Source organism: Peromyscus leucopus, chromosome 5 (assembly GCF_004664715.2).
Source record: "Peromyscus leucopus breed LL Stock chromosome 5, UCI_PerLeu_2.1, whole genome shotgun sequence".
Classification (NCBI taxonomy): domain Eukaryota; kingdom Metazoa; phylum Chordata; class Mammalia; order Rodentia; family Cricetidae; genus Peromyscus; species Peromyscus leucopus.
This window is the reverse complement of record NC_051067.1, coordinates 73,277,304-73,297,462: the sequence shown is the minus strand read 5'-3', so window position 1 is coordinate 73,297,462 and position 20,159 is coordinate 73,277,304. Positions and strand designations below refer to the sequence as shown.

The 20,159-nt window shown below is 45.6% G+C and overlaps 1 protein-coding gene across 21 annotated transcripts in view; it reads right to left on the bottom strand.

The window, feature by feature from the left end:
- Positions 1 to 842: 842 nt before the first annotated feature.
- Kiaa1217 (KIAA1217 ortholog) overlaps positions 843 to 20,159 on the bottom strand; it is a 474,194-nt gene continuing 454,877 nt past the window's right edge. For 11 of the 21 annotated variants that reach the window (XM_037206003.1, XM_028891986.2, XM_037206001.1 and 8 more), the window contains 9 exons: positions 18,172 to 18,631; positions 15,174 to 15,357; positions 13,173 to 13,333; positions 12,387 to 12,551; positions 9,713 to 9,832; positions 5,528 to 5,605; positions 3,817 to 5,415; positions 3,209 to 3,331; positions 843 to 2,496 (listed from right to left, as the gene is read on the bottom strand). In XM_037206003.1, coding sequence (XP_037061898.1) covers positions 1,999 to 2,496; positions 3,209 to 3,331; positions 3,817 to 5,415; positions 5,528 to 5,605; positions 9,713 to 9,832; positions 12,387 to 12,551; positions 13,173 to 13,333; positions 15,174 to 15,357; positions 18,172 to 18,631 — 3,388 coding nt within the window. In that variant the 3' untranslated portion in view covers positions 843 to 1,998. Of the gene's footprint in view, positions 2,497 to 2,998; positions 3,332 to 3,816; positions 5,416 to 5,527; positions 5,606 to 9,712; positions 9,833 to 12,386; positions 12,552 to 13,172; positions 13,334 to 15,173; positions 15,358 to 18,171; positions 18,632 to 20,159 lie in introns of those variants that run through there. The other 10 variants (XM_037206010.1, XM_028891996.2, XM_028892000.2 and 7 more) reach the window with 5 other exon arrangements.

Below are 20,159 nucleotides of genomic sequence, written 5' to 3'. Positions count from 1 at the left end.
TGGCCAGCCCTGGATCTACCTGGCTCACTCCAGTGCTGGCATACAAGGGCAAGCCACTCTGCTCAGCTCTTTTGGTGGGTTCTGGGAATCAGACTCGGAATCCTCACGCTCGCAGGGTGAGTCCTCTCCTCCGTCTTCTTTCCATTCTTTGTAAATGAAAATGTGCTCTGCTGCACGTACATTTCCCTTAGACCAACAATATTTCTCTTCAAAATGGAGACCCCCAGGCTGGAGAGATGGGTCAGTGGTTGAGAGCACCGGCTGCTCTTCCAGAGGCCCCGGGTTTGATTCCAGCACCCACACAGAGACTCACAACCAGATGCAACTCCAGTGTCAGGGGACCCAAGAACTCTTCTGACCATAGGCAGCAGACACACATCCAAGCAGAATTTCCATATGCATAAAATAATAATTTTAAAAATTCAAAATTGGGAACTGAAGGAAAAAAACAAACAAGACAACCAAAAACCCATCCCAAACCCAGTGATAAAGACATCTTCTTTTTACTTTTACTAGAAATTAAAAAAAAAAATATATCAAGAAAGCAGCAAAAGCACCTTTGATGAATGAGTATGTGAACTTGTACGCAGCTTTATTTTCTGTTAGCCAAAACTCCAAGAAGCCCTCAGAGAAGAGTGAGACAGGAAATTAAGTTCAGACAACCACACTGTCAATTAGTTTATTAGGAACTCATCCTTAGCTGCTCCGAGCCTTCAGAGAGCAGCACCGTGTAAGTGGATGCGGCTACACGTTACTCAGAATACCCTCAGAGGCGAGACCCTGTGGAGACACTTACATGCTCTGTGACTAGGAAGTAGTTGGTTACAATGACAAGGCACAGAAAATAATAAGCATGCAGCCCTTTATTTAGTTTGCAAGGTCTCTGCTTACAGTTCTGTATGTTACATGGCTGTGTTATACAAATACAGTTATTTACAAAACCACTCGAGCTGTGCACACGTGGAGCTTTTTAAAAAGGCCTGGGTGGTCCCATTTCTGCCCATCCCGACAGAGAGACTGTTAAAGCATGCATAAAAATGAACTTTGGTGTGGGGAAACTACTCTATGTGCTATCACACACAGTATTTTGATGTCTATTTATATTTATATATTTACAAAAGTTCCTCAGTGTACAGAACCGTACAGAAGTGTATGTTTTAAAATCCACAATGCAACAGTGTGTGTGTTACCAGGTCTAGGAAAACGTAAAAAGGGGTGAGACACCGCAACAAAAATCGCTACAGAACACTAATTCTTTCTTTCTTTCTTTAAAGAAAAAAGGAAGAAGAAAATAAAAAGAAAGCAAAGAAAATGAAAACAGACTTGCTTGGGCTAGCAAATTATCATACATACTTTGGAGCAGTGCAAGAGTTTGCTGACTTTCTTCCTACGGGCTGTGTGGGAGCTCACTGGCTTAGGGTCTGGCATGCTACTTTCAAATGTACAATGCTGTAGTATCAAAAATGTTTTGGCAAAAAAGATCTTGAAAGGAACCATGAAGTTTCGACAAAAATAGAAATCTGTAATAAAGCTAAATAACACTAAAATAAAAGAAAATATCATAATATATGCTTTACAATTTATATAGTCACACTTGTGTATCTCTCTGTTCACCTCTAGTCTCCGTAATGAAAAATATTTTTATACAAAACATACTAAAATTCTGGAATCATACATGTTTTACATGCGTAGTACAGCTTGTCTCACACATCTCTTCACTCTCACCAGACTCTCTCTCTCTTTTTTTTAATAGCACATGCTTTCTTCATTTAATAGGTATTGAGTCTAGACAGTAAACACTATGTAAGTACAATAGCGGCAGAGTAGAAAAAACAAGCTTTACTGCAATCTATGAACTCAGTATTTAGCACATACTTTGCATGAAGCCTTGAACAGCACAACAATACGGTACATTCTCTTGTGAAAACAGTTGTTCCAGACTGCTAAAAATTAAAAACAAGAATGCAATTCCATCTTGTGCCTAATAGGATCTGGCCTTTAAGAAGTTTCCTTTGCTGTGGATGGGGTGGCTTTGCTTGAACCTCCGTTCTGTGCTTTGTAGCTGGTGAGGCTAGGAGTGTGGATGGTCCTGACGCCCCTGGCACCTTGATTCAGGGAGGTGGGGGAGGCAGGGGAGGGAGGGGAAGAGGAGGAGGAGGAAGCAGGGGCAGCTCGGCCATTTTGAGTCTGCAGTGCAAACGAAAGGTGATGGCCTTTACCTGCATGAGGCGGGCTCTGAAACTTTAAGGAGCCATTAGAGACAGAAGGGATGAGGGAGGCGGAGTGAGTGGACCGTCCTGCTTGGGGGCTGAGAGGGGTAGAAGCGATCGATGGTTTAGTAGCAGGTGCACTGGGGGGGTTAGCGCTGTCCCCACTAGCTGAGGGTAGAGAAGTGCTTTTCCCCGAGCTGGGAGAAAGGGCTGGAATCTTAGAAGCAGGAAAGGAGGGGGAAGGAGGCTTACAATCCCCACCAGCTTTCTTAGCACTTCCATTAGCCTGCAAACAAAGATGGCGGAGACACTTCGTCAGAAAGCCGGTAACACGACGATCAACAACGCACAGGGCCTGGCGACACAGCCCTTCTGAGAATCATCCAGCCACAGAAAAACGACAGACAGTCCGAGGCCTGAGCTAAGGTTTGTGCTTATCTGGACCTGGCTGACACCACCCCATGCACATAGCGAAGGAGGTACGGAAAGGACCGAGAGGAAGACCACACACATCACACGTTCCACGGGCATCCCCGGTGCCGGCCAGCCATGCAGGGGGACGGTGATTGGGGTGGGGAGTGTGAATGCGCTTCTAACGGGGGAGAGTGAATGGGATTTTAAAGCAATGCAGTCAACACAGATGTTAGTAGTGGCGACTTAAGAGAGCAGTCACGACAGGTTGGTTTGTCTCTGTTTCCCAAGAGGTTTTGATGAAGCACTACATCCATCCCCAAAGCAACCGCCACTGGCTTGGCACCATGTGTTAACAGTTAAGAGCTCGAGTCACAAAGGAAAAGATGTTTTATTGTCAGCATGCAAGAGTGTGGTGAGAAGTTTAACAGAGGTTCTCTTTAGACCTTCTTCATGCCCCCAGATCCAAGATGTCTATGGAAATGATATCTCACACAGAAAACACAGTATTTGGTATAAACTAAGTCAGCGACTGACTTCTTAGTCGCCATAGTGTCCATCCAAAATTTGGTTTAAGGTAAAACTACCTGACGGTATTGGCGGGGATCCTGCAGTTTGGATTGTTTGCTGGGCTTATCCAGGCTTCCAGGTCTGTTCTTAGAACTCATGGGGACTGGCATCCGACTTGTCTGTGGGGTGGTGCTGGAGCCCTGTGGAAGGACCAGTGAGAGAGGGGAGACAAAGAGAAGAAGGTGAGCGGATTGTTACTGAGACTGCCCCACAATACGCAGAGAAGGTCAAGTGAGAAGCTAGCGCCCTACATGCAGGACAGACCCAGGAGACACCAACTGGGTTAATCAGAAGAATCAAACAGAATCAACAGCTCACTATCGATCAATTGTATTTTAATGTGAGTACCAAGAGCACACAGCTGACCCAGCTTCCTTCTATGGACCCAACACCAATCAGCAACAGAGGCACAAACAGAATTGATTAGCTGTTAGACATTTGTTGCCGTTGTTTTTGGAAGGCGACGGAGAGGGGAGGAGAGACGGGTACATGACGAATACACACACACAAAAAACCGCGAGCCACCTGAAAGGAAGCGATTAAATCACGAGACACCTTTTGCTACTGTGATTATGACAGGCTTAAGAAGCAGCTGGATCTTTCCATTTTGTACAGACCAAGATACCTTACGTGAAGCTGAAGATATGGACGTGGGGGGCTCTGGGGCAGGGGGCACTTCATCCAGAACTAGCAAGGACCGGGGAGAGACCTCTTGGGATATGTGGGGCGAGCCTGCACCACAATCTCTGTTGGAAGAACACGGGGTATCAACTAGGGCCCTGGGGCTCATTTCACTGATTGTATTTTCAAGTTGCCTTATGGTCTGCTCCAGGCTGTCCAGCGTTTTGTAAGTATTTTTCCTAATTTCATCCGTCCTTGAAGTCGGAGATGTGCCTTCGAGACTAGGCTGTTCTTGTCTCCTAGCCATGGTTTTCAGGGCATCTTCAGGCTGTGACCTGGTGATTTCAAACCGCTTGGCCTCTTTGTGCTGTTTCAAAGTGCCATCCTCTTCCTCTTCCTCGTAGACCACCACCTGCAGGGTTTTCTTTCCCGTTTTCGTGCCTGTGCGGATTGCCTGAGTAAGAGCAGCAAGCTGCTTTTTAGGGAATTTGAACTTGAACTTTTTCTTGGGGCTTTCAAACTGGTCATCGGCCATGTCACACTTGTTTCCCGAGTCTGGAGAATCTTCGGAGCTAAACTTCCTCTGCTCGGCTTTATGAACTTCCTGCTCTCCTGGGGTTTGACTCTCTGCTGTAAGGGAGTGGGGTCGTGATTGTGTCTCTGCCGTTTGTCCCCTCCCACCACTTCCCGAGTCAACCTGCTTATGAGACGTTTGGGAAGAAGGCTGGACTCCAGCGTCTCCATCTTCCTCCTCTTCCTCCTCCTCGATCTTTTCCTCTGTCATCATCCTCTCCAGTTCCTCATCACATTCCTCAAAGATGGTTGAAAGTCTCTTATACGCAGATCGGATGTCCATGGGTTCATCAAAAATGATGATAACTGGCTTCTTGTCTAGACACACGACTGGCTCTTCAGCTTCCGTCCCTTCTTGCTGAGAGGTTGTCTCTTTTCTCGCGTCAATATTGACTGTCTGTACATCTTGTCCCTTTTGGCTCACAATGTCATGGACCTCCCCACTGGACAGAACCTGCACAGCGTTTTTGGTGATCATGAAGGCGATGTTATCAGTGGCTGTGTGCTCCTCACTGGGAGAACTTGGAGTTGACTCCCCATCCTCGATAGTGTTCACGTTAGCATGCCTACCCACCTTGGATCTTAGGACAACTTGGCCAAGGTCTGTCATGAGAACATCGTGATCTTGTGTTTTGGTCTCATGAATACTTAATTCTGCTGATCTAGATGGGAGAGGAATGTGACTCTTATCTGTATTTTCCTGTCCTTGTCGGCCTGCCTCTCTTGTCTTTCCATGATTCAACTTCTGATTGTCGGTGTCAGGAATAACACACTGTAGTCCTGAGACCTTAGGCCCTTGGTTGAGTTCACCTTCCAATGAATTCATGCCAATAGAATGATAATTGACCTTAGGCACATTTTTCTGGGAATAATTTCTACTATCTCTGAATAGATTCTTATTGGGTGTGGAATTGTCCTCCATGAAGGTGTCACCTCTACATTCAGGTGTTCGTGATGTGTCAGGAGCACTAGTCACCACTGTTCTTTCCCACTTGGGAGGGCCACTAGGTCTCAGAGCCCCTGCAGTAACCTGAGAGGCAAAGCGGAGAAAGGAAACCACACACATTAATCAGCAAAGGATCTGCAAGGGGAGGTAATTAAACTGCATAGCATCAGTTGGAACCCAGATATGGCAAACTCACCTTTTGAGATTCCACTTGGGGGCCATTTTCACATTCAACACCAGATTTTCGTACATCTTCATGGAAAAATTCCAAATTCTGGTAGAATAGTGTAGGACACGTTACTCCACAAAACCACATGCTCCCCAAAGTGGACTATAACTATCGTTCAATTACATTTCCAAACATGCGTGCGGCCCAAGCACATGTGTTACACAGCAACCCGAACCCTACAGCTCTGTTTACCTGGGACTGTTTTGTCCTCCAACCTCCAAAACTGCCCTGTATTTGTACAAGATGAAAGTCTCCATTAGTGGAATATTTCAAGTAGTTCCAATTTCGTGGGGGAGCAGGGAAGAGGATAAGTGGAGCCATTAACAACTGTCTTTTCAATGCCTGACTGTCTGATCTTGGCAGACTCTAAAACCAGAACTGTAGGAGGCCCACTGGGTGGTGGGGGGGGGGCAAGCAGCGATTGGTATTCTGATACACATCTGCCTCTTACTGATGTGACTTGGGACACATCCTTTATTTCACATCTCTGTACCTCAGGTTTTGGTTTTGTTTTGCCTATAAACTGAGGAACAAGAGCAGAGTTTTAAAATGTCCCTTTCGACTCTTTTATGGAAGTCAGCCCATAAGGAGTTCTGTTTGGGTTAGTTGTCATACTCCGGTATAAAAAAAACATTTTTCTTCTGTGGTCCAGTGACAGGATGAAAATGTCTTTGCAGGTTATCAATGTGTTCAAATAACCTTCGAATTAATAACAGCCCTGAGAATTGCATCCAAATTTGCAGTGATGATATGTCACAGTTTGCAACCATGTAGTCCTCAACAACAGAGACACGTCCTGGCAAATGTGTCACAGAGTGATTCTGTCGTGCAAGCATCTGAGCGTGTGCTTACATTCACCAGAGGTCTAGGCTACCATTGTGCTTGGCCTCAGGATGCTCGTGACAGACTCAACAAACCAGCACATGAAACTGCTGCTGCTGCCTGTGTAGCACAGCCTACTGTGTTACGGTGACTTTTGGTTTTCACATAACTAGAAGTCTACTCTAAGACACTGATGAAAAATATAGAAAATTTCATAGACCAGTGACAGCTTTTATTATCCTTATCCCACCAGGCAGGGGAGGGAACTGTCTCTTTCACACATCAGCATCGAGTAGACCTGTGTAGACCACCATAAACCACCTCAGTACGACTGTGTGATGCAGCTGACTGCCATCAGTTAGGATCTCAATGGATGAGCCACCACTGTAGACGTGGTCCATTGCTCACCAAAACGTTATGTTACATGGGGCATGGCTGTAATCTAAAAACAACAACAACAACAAAACAAAGTGGGCGTCTGAGGCCAAGATGGTAGCTGTGATGTCATAGTCAGTTTTTATTCCCTGCATTTTATGATGCAGCTTTTACTCTCTATATTTTAAGATGTAAAGATCTTCATGAGGGTCTCACTAAGATTCAGAATTGAGGACCCAACAGCAGTGAGGATCCAGGTAATCAGAGCATTTCATCTAAGGGCACTGTGTCCTAGCCTGGCTGTATGAGTAGCCCCAGGCCCTGTGTATCCCTCATATTAGGATACCTCCTCCTCACAGGGTACTGCTGCTGGCCCTTCTAGCTGCAGAACGCCAAGAGGAAGTGATATCTGTCACAAGGTGAAATACAGTCCCAGTGAAGGCTGTTTGGTTAAAGCAATGACAATATCACAAAGCACAATAGCCCAGGCTGTGCCAAGGTTAACACGACTGCCCTGGTTCAGAGTGGAAGGAATAGTCACACACATTCAAGGAAGAACACAAACAACACAGTCAGCATTAACCACACGGAACACCATTAGTGACCAAGAACGAGGTGCACTCGCCGCCAGCCCCCGCCGGTTAACCTGTCTGCTCCCCCTGGGGTTTCTCCAGACAGGGGCAGTTCCGCTGCTGCAAGAGAATGTGAGTTTTTCTGTGGGACTTGAAATTCAGATTATAAAGCACCTGATGTAGCACATAAAAGACTTTTAAGGAGAATATTAAATGAGGATCCAGCCCAACGTTTCCGTTCCAAACATGGAGCTAGTATATTTCACTAGGACCCAAGTCAAAGCTGACTCTCTGAATCAAAGAAAGGATTGGATTTGTGTAAACTCAAGTCCCCTGCCAGGCCAATTTACGGGGGTTGGGGGAGGCAGGGGGATTGGTGGGGCTGGCATCTGCCCTGGTTGGCAAGGGCCACACCATAGCCACTACTAAATATTTCCAGTCTCACTCTGTAATATGTGTATTCAAATACAATTCAGTGGTGGGGCTACTCCAGCAGCAAGTAACTAAACCGAAGACTAGTTCAGGTTTCACATGGACAATTGTATTTAATCCATGGGCTAGACAAAAGGGAATGAATGCATCAAAGCAAGCGCGTGAACTTCAGGGAAACTCGGTCATAGTCGCCATGGAAATTGACAGTGATTTCTTAGTCATGGATGGTCACAATTTTGTGTGAAAGGCAATCAACCTTCTTTAATATTTGCTTATGAGTCCGTGATTTAGATGACGTAAATGGCTAGGGAAGCATGCTCCATGTGAAGGAATAATCAACGGAAAAGAGACCCAGTCACGAGCAAACTGTAAATGTGGAGTGCCAGGCTGGAGCTTCATGAGGGTAGGAGGAAAGACAATGGAGAAAACATTTAAGTTAAGGAAGATGAAAAGGCCATAAAGAGGTTAATAGAGCAAAAACTGGGGCTAAGACTGATAGTTCTGGCTATTAGGAAGTGATTCATCTACTGAGTTTATGATCCAAAATGAGTACCTAACCTACAAACTCAGGGTTGGATGCTCAACGATGACCCAATGGCATTCCCACAGCAAACGGCTTCCAATCTGCTACCAACAGGTAGGTGTGGACTTCAGACTGTCAGACAAGAACCCAGGACAACAACAGAGTCAATTAGAATAAGTCTGCAACGAGACAGTAGTCACCATAGGGGACCTTTGGAAAGTATGATATTTCCAGATAGTGTTCTAGAATGGTCACATTGGTCCAAATACAACACACCAGGCCCTGCCAGGGGCCTGCTACAAACTAGTAGTAATAAAGCCGTATGGGAAAGTTCTACACACTGAACAAGCAGCCTATTTCTGGGGTGATTTCATGGGTTTAGTTTTCTGCATGAGACCGCTTGTTTGTCATTGTCTAACAACCTGCTGGTGTAGAAAGACACCCTCTGCCTGCTGACAGTATCACCTGTCTACTGGGGGCAGGTCACTTCACATTAGGGCTCTTCGTTAGTGGTGGGCCAGAGCTGAGCAGGTCCCTTGAAGGCTGCTGCATTTGCCCTCTGTGGTCTGATATATCTACCTCACTGGGTTTGCTTATATAAAAGCCAAGCGTCCAGGTAGAGCAGAAAGAAGGCCACTTCGCAGCTTTTTTTGTTACGGTTGTTTCTCTTTATTTAAAATAAAATAGTGTCCCTCAGTTCTGAAATGTAAGTTTTCTGGTGGCAAATGTTAGAACTTGAATTGGTTAAACTTTTTGTCCTTGATTACGGTTAGATGGCTCTAAACCCTCAAATCCCAAATGCTCTAGATTCATCCTCACAACTGTACCTCTGACGCTGGTGACCACAGCTGTCTCCTCGGCATGGATGGATGCTTTGTTACACAGCCTAGACTCCTCTTCGAAGTCACAAGTATATTATTTTAGCATTAAAGCTATACTTAGTAATTTTGAAAGATATACCTCAAAAATCGGCAATAATTTGCAAGGATCCTGTTTGGCATACTTCAGTGTATATACAGGTATGTTTCCATGATTCTTAACTTCCGTGAGATATGTTGAAAATGAGAAAAACTTGCATTTACTTAGCTATTATTTCTGGGTTTCGTTGTTGTTGTTGTTGTTTCTAATGAGTTGGTCTGAAACTCTTGGAAGGTACACATTCTCTCCTGGGGGAAGCCATTGCGTTGGTTTTGCCTACGCTATTGTGTGGTGTTCACAGGGAACAATGCTCACTTTGGAAACCTGAGCCAGATATTTGTGATCTCACTCTAACCTGTGTCTCCATTAGTCAAAGAAGAAGAGGAACAGAGCACTACGGGAAGGCCATGTGCAGGAGGTCAAGTGCAAGAGTGTCGTGTTAGTAGCAGAGCAGAGCAGGGCAGGACAGGGCTGTCTGACTGTGGTAAACAGATAGCTACCACATGTTACCTTCTTCTCCTTGGGTGGGACTGTGGCGCCTGGCCTAGTGTCTTTAAGGTGGCTGTCAGCTCGGGACTGCTCAGCATGACTGTTTGGATTTACATCCATAAAGGAACACTTCTGGAATGCCTAAGGAATTAAAATACTGACGTTAACAGGGGTTTGAGTGTATGGAGCAGAAAAGAGGCAGGCATCCAAAGACATGGGGTCCCCAGCCCTGGTCCTGAATGCAGGCTCCTGCTAGGAGGTAGCATCCTGGAATCCTATATCCCACAGGGCCTCAAGCAGGCCTCTGGCTGAGCTCTAAGCAAAAGCTTCTTTATAAAGATGAAATGGACAGAGCCCTAAAGATCATTAATACCCTTGGGCTGGAGGTATGGCTCAGTGACAAGTCCATGCTCGGCAGGCATGAAACTCTGGGCTCAATAGCTAACATCAAAGGGGAAAAAATGCTCTCAGGTGCACCTGATTTGACTTAGTGTCACTTTTTGTCTTGACCTTTTCACGTTGGTACATATATAAACAAATCAAGAAAAGATGAAAAGACAACTTTATGTTCTTCATTTCTTATCATCTTTACTAAGATTATAGGAAGAAAACTCACAAGACATTTTAAACTGAAAAAGTAATAACACACACCTGTTCGCTCACTCTCTGAAACAGTCACAGATCCCACTCTGCTCTGTTGCTCATTTCCAAGCAATGAATGCTTTTTAGCACCACGTGGTCCTGAATGGCCAGGGAGCGGCTGAGCTCTGGATGTAACTGTGGGGCCAGCAGCTGGCTCACGTGAATAGGGTCACGTGAATAGAGACTAGTTCGGAGATGAAAGAGCAGCAGTACTGCTTCTGTCTGTCGGATGATGGGGCTGGGGACATCAGGAGAGTCTCTTGAACTGTGGAGGACGGCTGACAGCTGAGTCCAGGGCTGCTTAGCATCAGCAGTCCGCATGGCTATGCATTAAGCGGCCAACACAACCAACCTGCAGCGCTGCCAGGCCTCACTCAAGAGAACTAGGAAACAAGAGTCTCTGGGTTGTGGGCATTTTCCACACAAATGCTCCAGTGACTCTAGTGTGCAGTTAGCATGAAAAAGAACTCAGTGACATGAATAATCTTAAATCATTGCCTAATATTCTCTCTATGTCAAATGTTGACATCTGGAAATACTTCAGGAGGCTGAAAGAAGAATTTGTGACTTTGCCAAGTGAGCATTCTAGCATCTGTCCTAACATCTGTACAGAGCTGACCACAGGGACGCTCTTCTGCCTTCAATGCTTGTCGCTCTGTTTTAGCCATCTTTGCCCTTCACGCTCTCTGCTCCTTAGAAAGTGAATCCTGGCTTGTCCCAGACATGCTTGACTTATCTCCAGGCCTGTCTGCTGAGACCATCTGCTATGCCCTTTGAGCTGTTAGAAGTTACATTTCCACACCTGGATTTTCTTCTGATGCCTACTCACCTGAACACAGGACACTATTTCATGGAAACTACCCTTAGAGGGGGCTGAAGAATCTCTCGGCCATGCCTGGCGTCTGACTCAAGAGCACACACAGACAAACTAGCTGGACCTACAGAGCTAGAGAATTTCAGTCTTTATTATAAATAGCTACTTATAGAACAAGAAGCCAGATACCAGATACCCTACTTCCTGGAAAGGGATCATCACAGAAGACACTGAAGACAGAGGACTCTGAATGGTCATCTCGAATAGTAGCTAGAAGTGTCTATGACAAATACATGGTTTCTTCTGGAGTGCTAAGATTGGAACATTCAAATGTCTAAAGGTTGCTAACTATAATCTGTTTCCTATCAGTAAGTTTCTGACCATTCTAAGGACACACGGAGTCTGCTTGGCAGAGGGCTTGACCCAGTACAGTCTGTGAGCTTGGGAGAGTATTCAAAGGGTTCACCCCCCAACGGAACACTCAGCAGTCCCATTTGTCTTATAAGATGCAAGGAGCTCAATTTTGGCAGCTATTACCATGGATACCACGAAAACCAGGGTAGACTCGCATCACAAAAGTGACACGGTTTAAAGTTTTCTTCATTCCATGTGAAGAAATGAGATTCACTGGTCTGTACCAAACCACATGGACAGTGGTGAAAAAAAAAACAGCATTTTTGGAGTCCCACAAAGAGTACAGTATCTGAGAAGCAAAAATGTCCCATAAAAAGTGGGAGTCAAAAAAGTCCAGAACTTGGTCTAGGAATTATGTATGTATCTAATGAGAGTTCTCAGGACATGCTTGTAGTGAAGAGTCACATTTATGACAAGAACATGGGATGGTCTTGGGTATATACCCTGCAATCCATTCTCAGCCCTAGCAGAGAGTTGTGTAGTTAAATATATATATTTATATATATAAAATTCTCTAATAGGCCAAGGAAAATGGAAAAAATAGAATATTCCTATCATCTAGAGCTAGGGAGGTCTGAAACTGATTTTTCTATGTAAGAATTGTTTTTAAAATGGTCTCTGTCCACACATCTTCCGGGTGCCCAGAGAAATGGCTGGCTCTCATCTTGGAAAAATGGAGGCCAGGATTAAGACACAACTAACATGGGCTGGCTCCAGCACCCTTTACTAGCCTTGTCCAGTTAACAGACCTGTGGGCTCCACAGCCTGAGAAGCCCAGATGAGAAGGCCGAGAGCCAATGGCCAGGAGTCACCTCGGCTACATACCTGGAGTTCTGCCATGATTTTGTCTCCTTCTTCTTCTTCCTCCTCATCCTTGGAGGAAGAGGGAGGGACTGGTGGTGGGGATGGGGCCCAGGCTGAGGCTGGCTCCTCTGTGGGACATTTTGTGGCTCTAGCCTGTGGGGTTGGCCCAGGGTCTTCACTGCTCACCTACAGGGGATTCAAACCACAGACATTGGTGTAAGACTCCAGGTCAGACTGCATAGATTCTCAACGCCTCTTTAGCTCTGGCTCTTCTTGCCAAAAAGCTGTTTTCTTTCCTTGCTTTTAATTTGGGCTTGTTTAAATTGTCATGCTGGTGGATGGTTTGAAAAATTATGAAATTGTAAATCCCCCACATTTACAAAAGGCCCTCCCCACACTGCATTTCCAATTGGAAATTTACATTTTTTTCATTTAACACAAGGGACAAGGCTTTCCAAGTTAAGTGTCAGCTAAGCTCAAGTAACAGTTTTTTTATACAAACACCCACAGCTTTGTCTGCTGATCTGTTCTTGATAAGACCCTCACTCTAGTTTACTGATATCACACCAGGGAAAGTGGCTGGTGATCTGCATTTCATAGTGTCCCACTAAAAGTCACATAAGGCTAGCACCCATGGTGCCCAGCCTCGTCCAATAGCACTGGCTGGCATTCTCCATCTGAGGCACTTTCTGGAGATCTAGATGAGTTGAATCAATACTTTTTTTTTTTTTTTTTTTTTTTTAATGTTCAGACAGATAGAACTGTCGGCACCCAGAAACCAGTTTGCCAGGACTCAACCCATCAGACCTTAGACATGCTCTCCTTTCTGCCGGTGTAGACCACATCGCCAGACCTTGTGGTGGTGAGTCCTGACCCAGGAAGGTAGCTTCTCCGAGGGGGTGGGGGTGGAGGAGGGGGTGACTTTCCCCCTAGCTTGTCCAACTCCTGCTCTGAATTTGGAGAATCTTCTGGAAGAGAGTATGCCATTTCAAAAATAATCTCTTTTTAAGATACATCTGTATACAAACACAATGCAATTTGACGTACAAACTCTCTCTTCTTGCCATAGACAAATGATTAAGGGGACAGTCTTGACAACAAAGGGAACTTAACTCCCAGAAAGCCCCTGCATATGTGACCTCCCTTCCTGTTGACTCAGTTCTCTCATCTCTTACATACTACATACAACATACTACAACAGACTTTCTACTGGGGTGTTCTGAGGGTTAAATGACATTGGCTTATTGTGACTCCAATACAAACTATTAGATTTATTATTAAATGAATTTCTTGGTACATACAAAAACTGAGGGGCACCAGAAAAGTGACAAAATTGGGCAACTAGAGGTAAGTCCCAAACCCTTTGCCAGGCTTCCGAAGCCTCCAATCCCAGCCTGAAACAGTATATCCGTAAGAACAGACATAGCTCAGGGATAGCTAAAGAGGGAGAGGTAGAGAGGTAGAGAGGAGATGGGGACAAATCCCAGCACTGGGAGGCAGAGCCAGGCGGGTCTCTGTGAGTTCAAGGCCAGCCTGGGCTACAGAGCGAGATACAGGACAGGCTCCGAAGCTACAGAGAAAGCCTGTTTTGAAAAACCGAAGAAGAAGAAGAAGGAGGAGGAGGAGGAGAAGGAGAAGAAGAAGGAGAAGAAGAAAGACCTTGTATATAGACTTTTGTTTCACTAGTAAAGATGCATAAATGCAGCCAGGCAGCGGTGGCGCACGCCTTTAATCCCAGCACTCGGGAGACAGAGGCAGAAGGATCTCTGTGGTTCGAGACCAGCCTGGGCTACAGAGTGAGTTCCAGGAAAGATTTCAAAGCTATACAGAGAAACCCTGCCTCAAAAAACAAACAAACAAACAAACAAAAAACAAAACAAAAACGCATAAATGCATATAATGACATTACACACACACACACACACACACACACACACACACACACACACACTGATAGAAACCAGCATTTACAGGTGACCGATACACATTCTGGGTGACCTGTACATCAATGAACTATTTCTGATAATGGTTTTTCGTTTGTTTTGTTTTTTAAGTAGAAAATAGCAATATACTAAATGAAAACATTCATGCTGGTAACTAAATAATTTATGCAGGAATTTTTAATTTTTATTTATTTTTGGTTTCTTGAGACAGGGTTTCTCTGTGTAGCCCTGGCTATCCTCAAAGTCGGAGATCCACCTGCCTCTACCTCCCAAGCACTGGGATTAAAGGCCTGTGCTACCACTGCCCACTGAGAAGTTTTTGATCTGAAAGTGAAAAGTGAAAATGAGACATCTTTACAAAAATGTGTGCTGTATTTGTGGTGCATAAATAAGGAAAATTTATGAGAATTATATGAAAGACCAACAGACTGTGAGAAGACTAGTATTAGGGGAGGAAGTTATCCAAGGCAGAAATGTAATGAGGTGGGTCAGAAATGCCAGCGATCTGAGGAGAAAAGCCAGCTTTGGAGAATAGTGACTCCTCCAGCGTCTTGACTTCCTCGAGACATTTCTTTCATAGAGAGACTGTATTGCGCATGTGTGTGCGAGTGTGATCTATGGCCTGCACATAGAGGTCAGAAGACACCTTCAGGATCGGTTCTCCCCTTCCACTGCTTCGCTTCTGGGGATGAGCTCAGGTTGTCAGGCTTGGGGGTGAGTGACATTGCCTGCTGAGCCACAGAGATGCTTCAGAAAGTGAGGCATGGTCTTCTTGTCCCACAGGAGCTTACGTGTGTGACAACCTCTGATTTGAAGCCAGTGAGCCTGCACAGCTCTGCCAGGCCTGCTGTGGGCTGGCCCTCACCTGACAGCTCCAGCTTATCCACCGAGGCTTCGGCTTTCGGCACCGGGCCGGAAGCTGGCGGCATCTCCAGGTTTGGAATTGACTTCATGATGTTGGCCTGAGCTTCTTCCAGCAGCTTCTCAAACTCTTTCCCGTTATAGTGTTCCAGATTTTGCCTTTTTTCTTCCCATTTCCTTTCTGCTTTCTGAAGGAAAATAGCAATTGCAGATAGTTTAAAAACGAGAGAGAAGATTTAGGTTAGAGATTTCATACTGAAGTGTCGGAGGGGTATAGCACAGTTAAAGTGTTGATGAGATGATGCTCTGGTCCATCTGAGGCTGCCTACTACCTTATGTCTGCCACACTGCCCAGACCCATCAAGCTGCTTCAGAAAAGCTATCCCAGAAGCTCAAACCTACCCCTTGACAATCACTCACGATATACTTCTGCCAACGCTAAATTAAAATGGGTATGGATGTTGCTTTCAAAGGTATTTTCTATTACTAAACTTTGTTTTCTAAATTCAGCTTTCATTGCAAAAGGAATGTTTAGACAAACAGAAACGCAAACCCAAACGCTCACTAAGAACCACATTAAGAATCTATGTCCTGATTTTACAATGCATTCATGTACTGAAATATCACATGGTACTCTATTCATATGTACAATTTTATGTTTTTATGTATCAATTGCAAAAAATAAATTAAGGTAAAAAAAAAAAATCCTTGGCCTCAATTCTAATACTGCTCAAGACACTGGGGGAACCTCTGGGTCATGTTTTTCTTACTTATAAAATGGGAAAGGTATTGTTTTAGATTGTCCACCATGGGATCAAGTTTCTTCATAGAGACGCATTCAAGTATTTTGAAAACAAACAGAAGCCCCACTTCCAGCACCGCCAGTCTCCTGTGTTGTCCTCCCTGGTGCTGACCACCTGGCATATACTTGGTGAGCCACAAACAGGCGTGAGAGAGCCTCGCTCACGGCTGACCCCGAGTCTATCGGGGACAGTAAGGATCAGCGAATGACTAAATCATCCCTGATCTGTCAATGGCCCGGGCAACAGAAAGGCCCTGGGCCTCCCTACCCATGCAGAGGGCATTTCAGAGACAGCGACTAAGTGTCCTTTCACAACGTGAGATGTACACATCTTATTGATAATTATGTCTACCAGGTTTTTAGTAGATATTTATAAAATACAAGTGTTGTCACACTGACATCCTGTAAGTAAGGAAATACACACGCCCCGCCCCCACCCCCAGTGCTGGGGATAGAGTCATACTCCACCCATCACCTCCCATCCCTTCCTCAGTAAGCAAGTTTTAAACAAGTGACATGGATCAGGACACAGACACTGCATATGTAATGGAAACCTCCCCTTGGCTAGAGGCCACACGGCTGTGCCTATGGCAGTTTTAAGAGGTCATCCCAACACACCTCAAGTTATCCACTGGTGACAAGTGAGACAGGTGAGGGTGGCTATGACCAGGCAGCTAGGGACACAGTGGAGGAAAGGCTCTGGGATTAGGGGAGAGTGAGAGCTGGGGAAGCAAAATATATTTACAATAATACGCTTTTTTTTGGTATGGCATTTGACTTATTTTCTCAGTGTCGGGGAACCCAGGAACCAGCATATGCTGAGCCAATGCTTTGTTGTCCTTTTCCCACACCAGCATCTTACTGTGCAGCCCAGGCTGCCCTCCAACTCACCATGTTCCTGTGTTAGCCTTTCAACTACTACAACATAGGCGTTCCCTACCACGGCCACTGCTTCATTTCCATTCCTAGACTACTACCATAACTTCCCATTGGCTCCCTCAATTCCAGACCCACCACCTCAATCGACTCTGCGTATTGTCTCTGGATTTCCTAGAGATACCATTTTGAGAACTCACTCACTGGTCAGATTTTCCATGTTCTCAAATATCTCTAAATCACACCCCAGGGACCTTGTACTGGCTTCCAAGTGCTCCCAGATCACCACACAACCATCTAAACTGGTTTACTCACAGCCTGCCTTCTTTTCCAGCTTTGCTCTAGCCCAGGGTGCCCTCCTCAGCATCTTGTCCTGGTTAGTTGGTCAACTTGACACAAGCGAGAGCTTTCTGGGAAGAGGACCCTCAGTTGAGAAACCGCCTCCATCAGATTGCCTGTAGGCAAGTGTGTAGGGTGTTTTCCTGATTAACAATTGCTATGGAAAGGCTCAGCTCACTGGGTGGGGGCTGTGCCATCCCTGGGCTGGTGGTCCTGGGGTATATAAGGAAGCAGGTGGAGCAAACCACGGGGAAGAAGCCAGTAAGCAGTGCTCCTCCGTGGTCTCTGCTTCAGTGCCTGCTCTGGGTTTTGCTTTGAGTTCCTTCCTTGACTTTCCTCATTGGACTATGACCCAGTATATGGAAGCCAAATAAACCCTTTCCCCCCCAAGTTGCTCTTGGTCATGGTGCTTATCACAGCAACAGAAAAGAAACTATGCCTTCTCTGTTTACTAGTGACTTCCGGATGGGAGGCAAACCCTCTCTAAGCTCGCCATTAGCATGGTGTCTCCGTGTGCGCTGGCTCAGAAAACTTACTGCCTCATTTCTCTGTAAGCTTACATTCTGCCACCTCAGGTGGGTATACAAGGTCCCAGATCAGCTCCTGTAGGAGCTGGCAGATGTTTCCTATCAGGTTTTTCCCCATGAGAACTAGTTGCTCAATATTTACCAGCATACCTCTGACCCATCTTCTTCCAGGTTAGGGGTCGTCCTCACACCTGGTGACCTTTCCCTCAATCCTACTCCTGTATTATGTTTCTAGAAAAATCTAAACACAGACAACAACTAAACCCCTACATATCTATAAAAAGCTATCTTTAGTCACAATGTGTCTTTGATTCATATTGCATTCATATGAATACAATTCTATTCATGTATGTGCACAATACATATGCATACATTGGCATTTAAATACACAGCAGTCAGAATATACACTCCCTGCAGGAACGGGCATGGGGTTGTGAGAAATGAAAATAGGACTCTACCTCAATGGACACTGCCCTGTTCTTGGCACTCACACTGTGGATTTCCTCAATGAACAAACTCTGCATGGAGGAACCGTTCACCGGGGTTTGAGGGGACTGGGGGGCTGGAGCCGACTGCGGTGCAGAGGTTATCTCCTGTGTGGCTGCTGTGGGGCTGGCTGTATGGGAACCAGTCCCTCCGGGCAAGTTCTGGGCTGGGTTCAGCAAGGCTGAGGAGTGTTGAGAGGGCTGCATGACCACAGGGGAGCTCTGTACATGGTGAACCGTCATGGTGGACAGCGGTACCACTTCTGACTTCACATCACCAGGACCTCCCGGGCTGCTGTGGAGGGGCTGCCCGGGCACATGGACTGTCTCCTCCTGATGCTTCAGGACTTCTGCAGCTGTGGCCTTCTCCATGGCGACATACTGGGCAGCTTGGGCTGCATCTGTGCCTTTCAGGAGCCCATCAGTGACATGCCTAGGAGAAACCATGCACAGCAGTGTTAAATGGGGATGAGTGTCCCTCCGTGCTCTCTCGGTGGTGTGTTTGAATGCCATGCATCAGTATCAGTTTAGGGGAAAATATTAAAGAACTCAGGAGTAGCTCAGGAGTGAGAGGGTTACCCTGGCAATGCACCAAAGCCACACGGGCTTTTGCAGTTCTTCAAAAGGTTTTGTGTGCATATGTGTGTCCGTCCTCACACACATGTGCCAGGGTCCACATGGAGATCAGAGGATAATCTGTGGACTCCCAGTCCTTACTTCCCACCTTGTGGAAACTGAGGCTGGATTTCATTGCTGCTATGGATGCCAGCATGGTCATCAATGCCAGCATGGCCTGTGAGCTTTTGGAGACTTGTCTGTCTCTACCTCCCATCTCTGGTCATGTGTATTCATGCCACTGCATTGGGTACTACATGGGTGCTAGGGATTTGAACTCAGGTCCTTATGCTTTGTGGCAAGTGCCCTTACACAGTGAGCCATGCCATCAGCCCCAGGAGACGGTCTCTCTCTTTTATGATAACACTGTTGTACCCAGACTGAGACTAGTCCCTCACTGCTTGGTGGTGGTAAATGAAAGTGAACCCATGCTTATCAACATTCACTCTTCCACCTGAACTTGGCCTGTGAAGCCCTCACATACACTCAATTCTCACTCAGAAGCTTCTAGAAGCCTCCAAACTCTTCTTGGATTGTGAGCCATGTCAGCCTGCCTCTCACCTTATTGCTTTCTTTCCCTTATACCTTATTGCTATTTACATGGAATCAACCAAGTATGTCAAATTCAAGGCCAATTGTGACTCTAAATTGAGGTGTGTTTTGTTCCCCATCCTCCCGAACATGCTATGCAAATGTTCTACAGCTGATTTATATCCATGTGCTTGGGTTTGGAGACAAAGTCTGTGTAGCTCATGCTGACCTTGAACTTGTGATCCTCCTAAGGGCTGGGGTTATAACCTTCCCTGGTTCTTTGGGAGTCATTCAAAGTTATGTGTCTATTTTCACACAGACTGCACTGGAAAAGACGGTGGTCTTTGGAAGTACACACCCTGTGTTTGAGTATCAGTTCTAACATGTTCTCAAATGCCAGGGACATTGGCACTTTGAGTCTCAGGTACTTCTGTAGAATGTAATGATGGCAATAAAGACGGCTCCTTCTTACAGTTGGGTGGTGGTGGTGCACGACTTTAGTCCCAGCACTCAGGAGGCAGAGGTAGGTGGATCTGAGTTTGAAGTCAGTCTGGTCTACACAGTGAGTTTCAGGACAGCCAGGACTGCACAGAGAAACCTTGTCTTGAAAAACAAAGACAGTGCCTTCTAAGAGGAGTGTGTGTTTGAGTTAATACTGTAAAGTTATGTATCAAGAAATGTCAAACAGGGGACTTACTCCTCACATTTTAATTAGTTTTGCAATCTCTTCTCTTTTTTTTTTTTTGGCTTTTTCGAGACAGGGTTTCTCTGTGTAGCTTTGCGCCTTTCCTGGGCCTCACTTGGTAGCCCAGGCT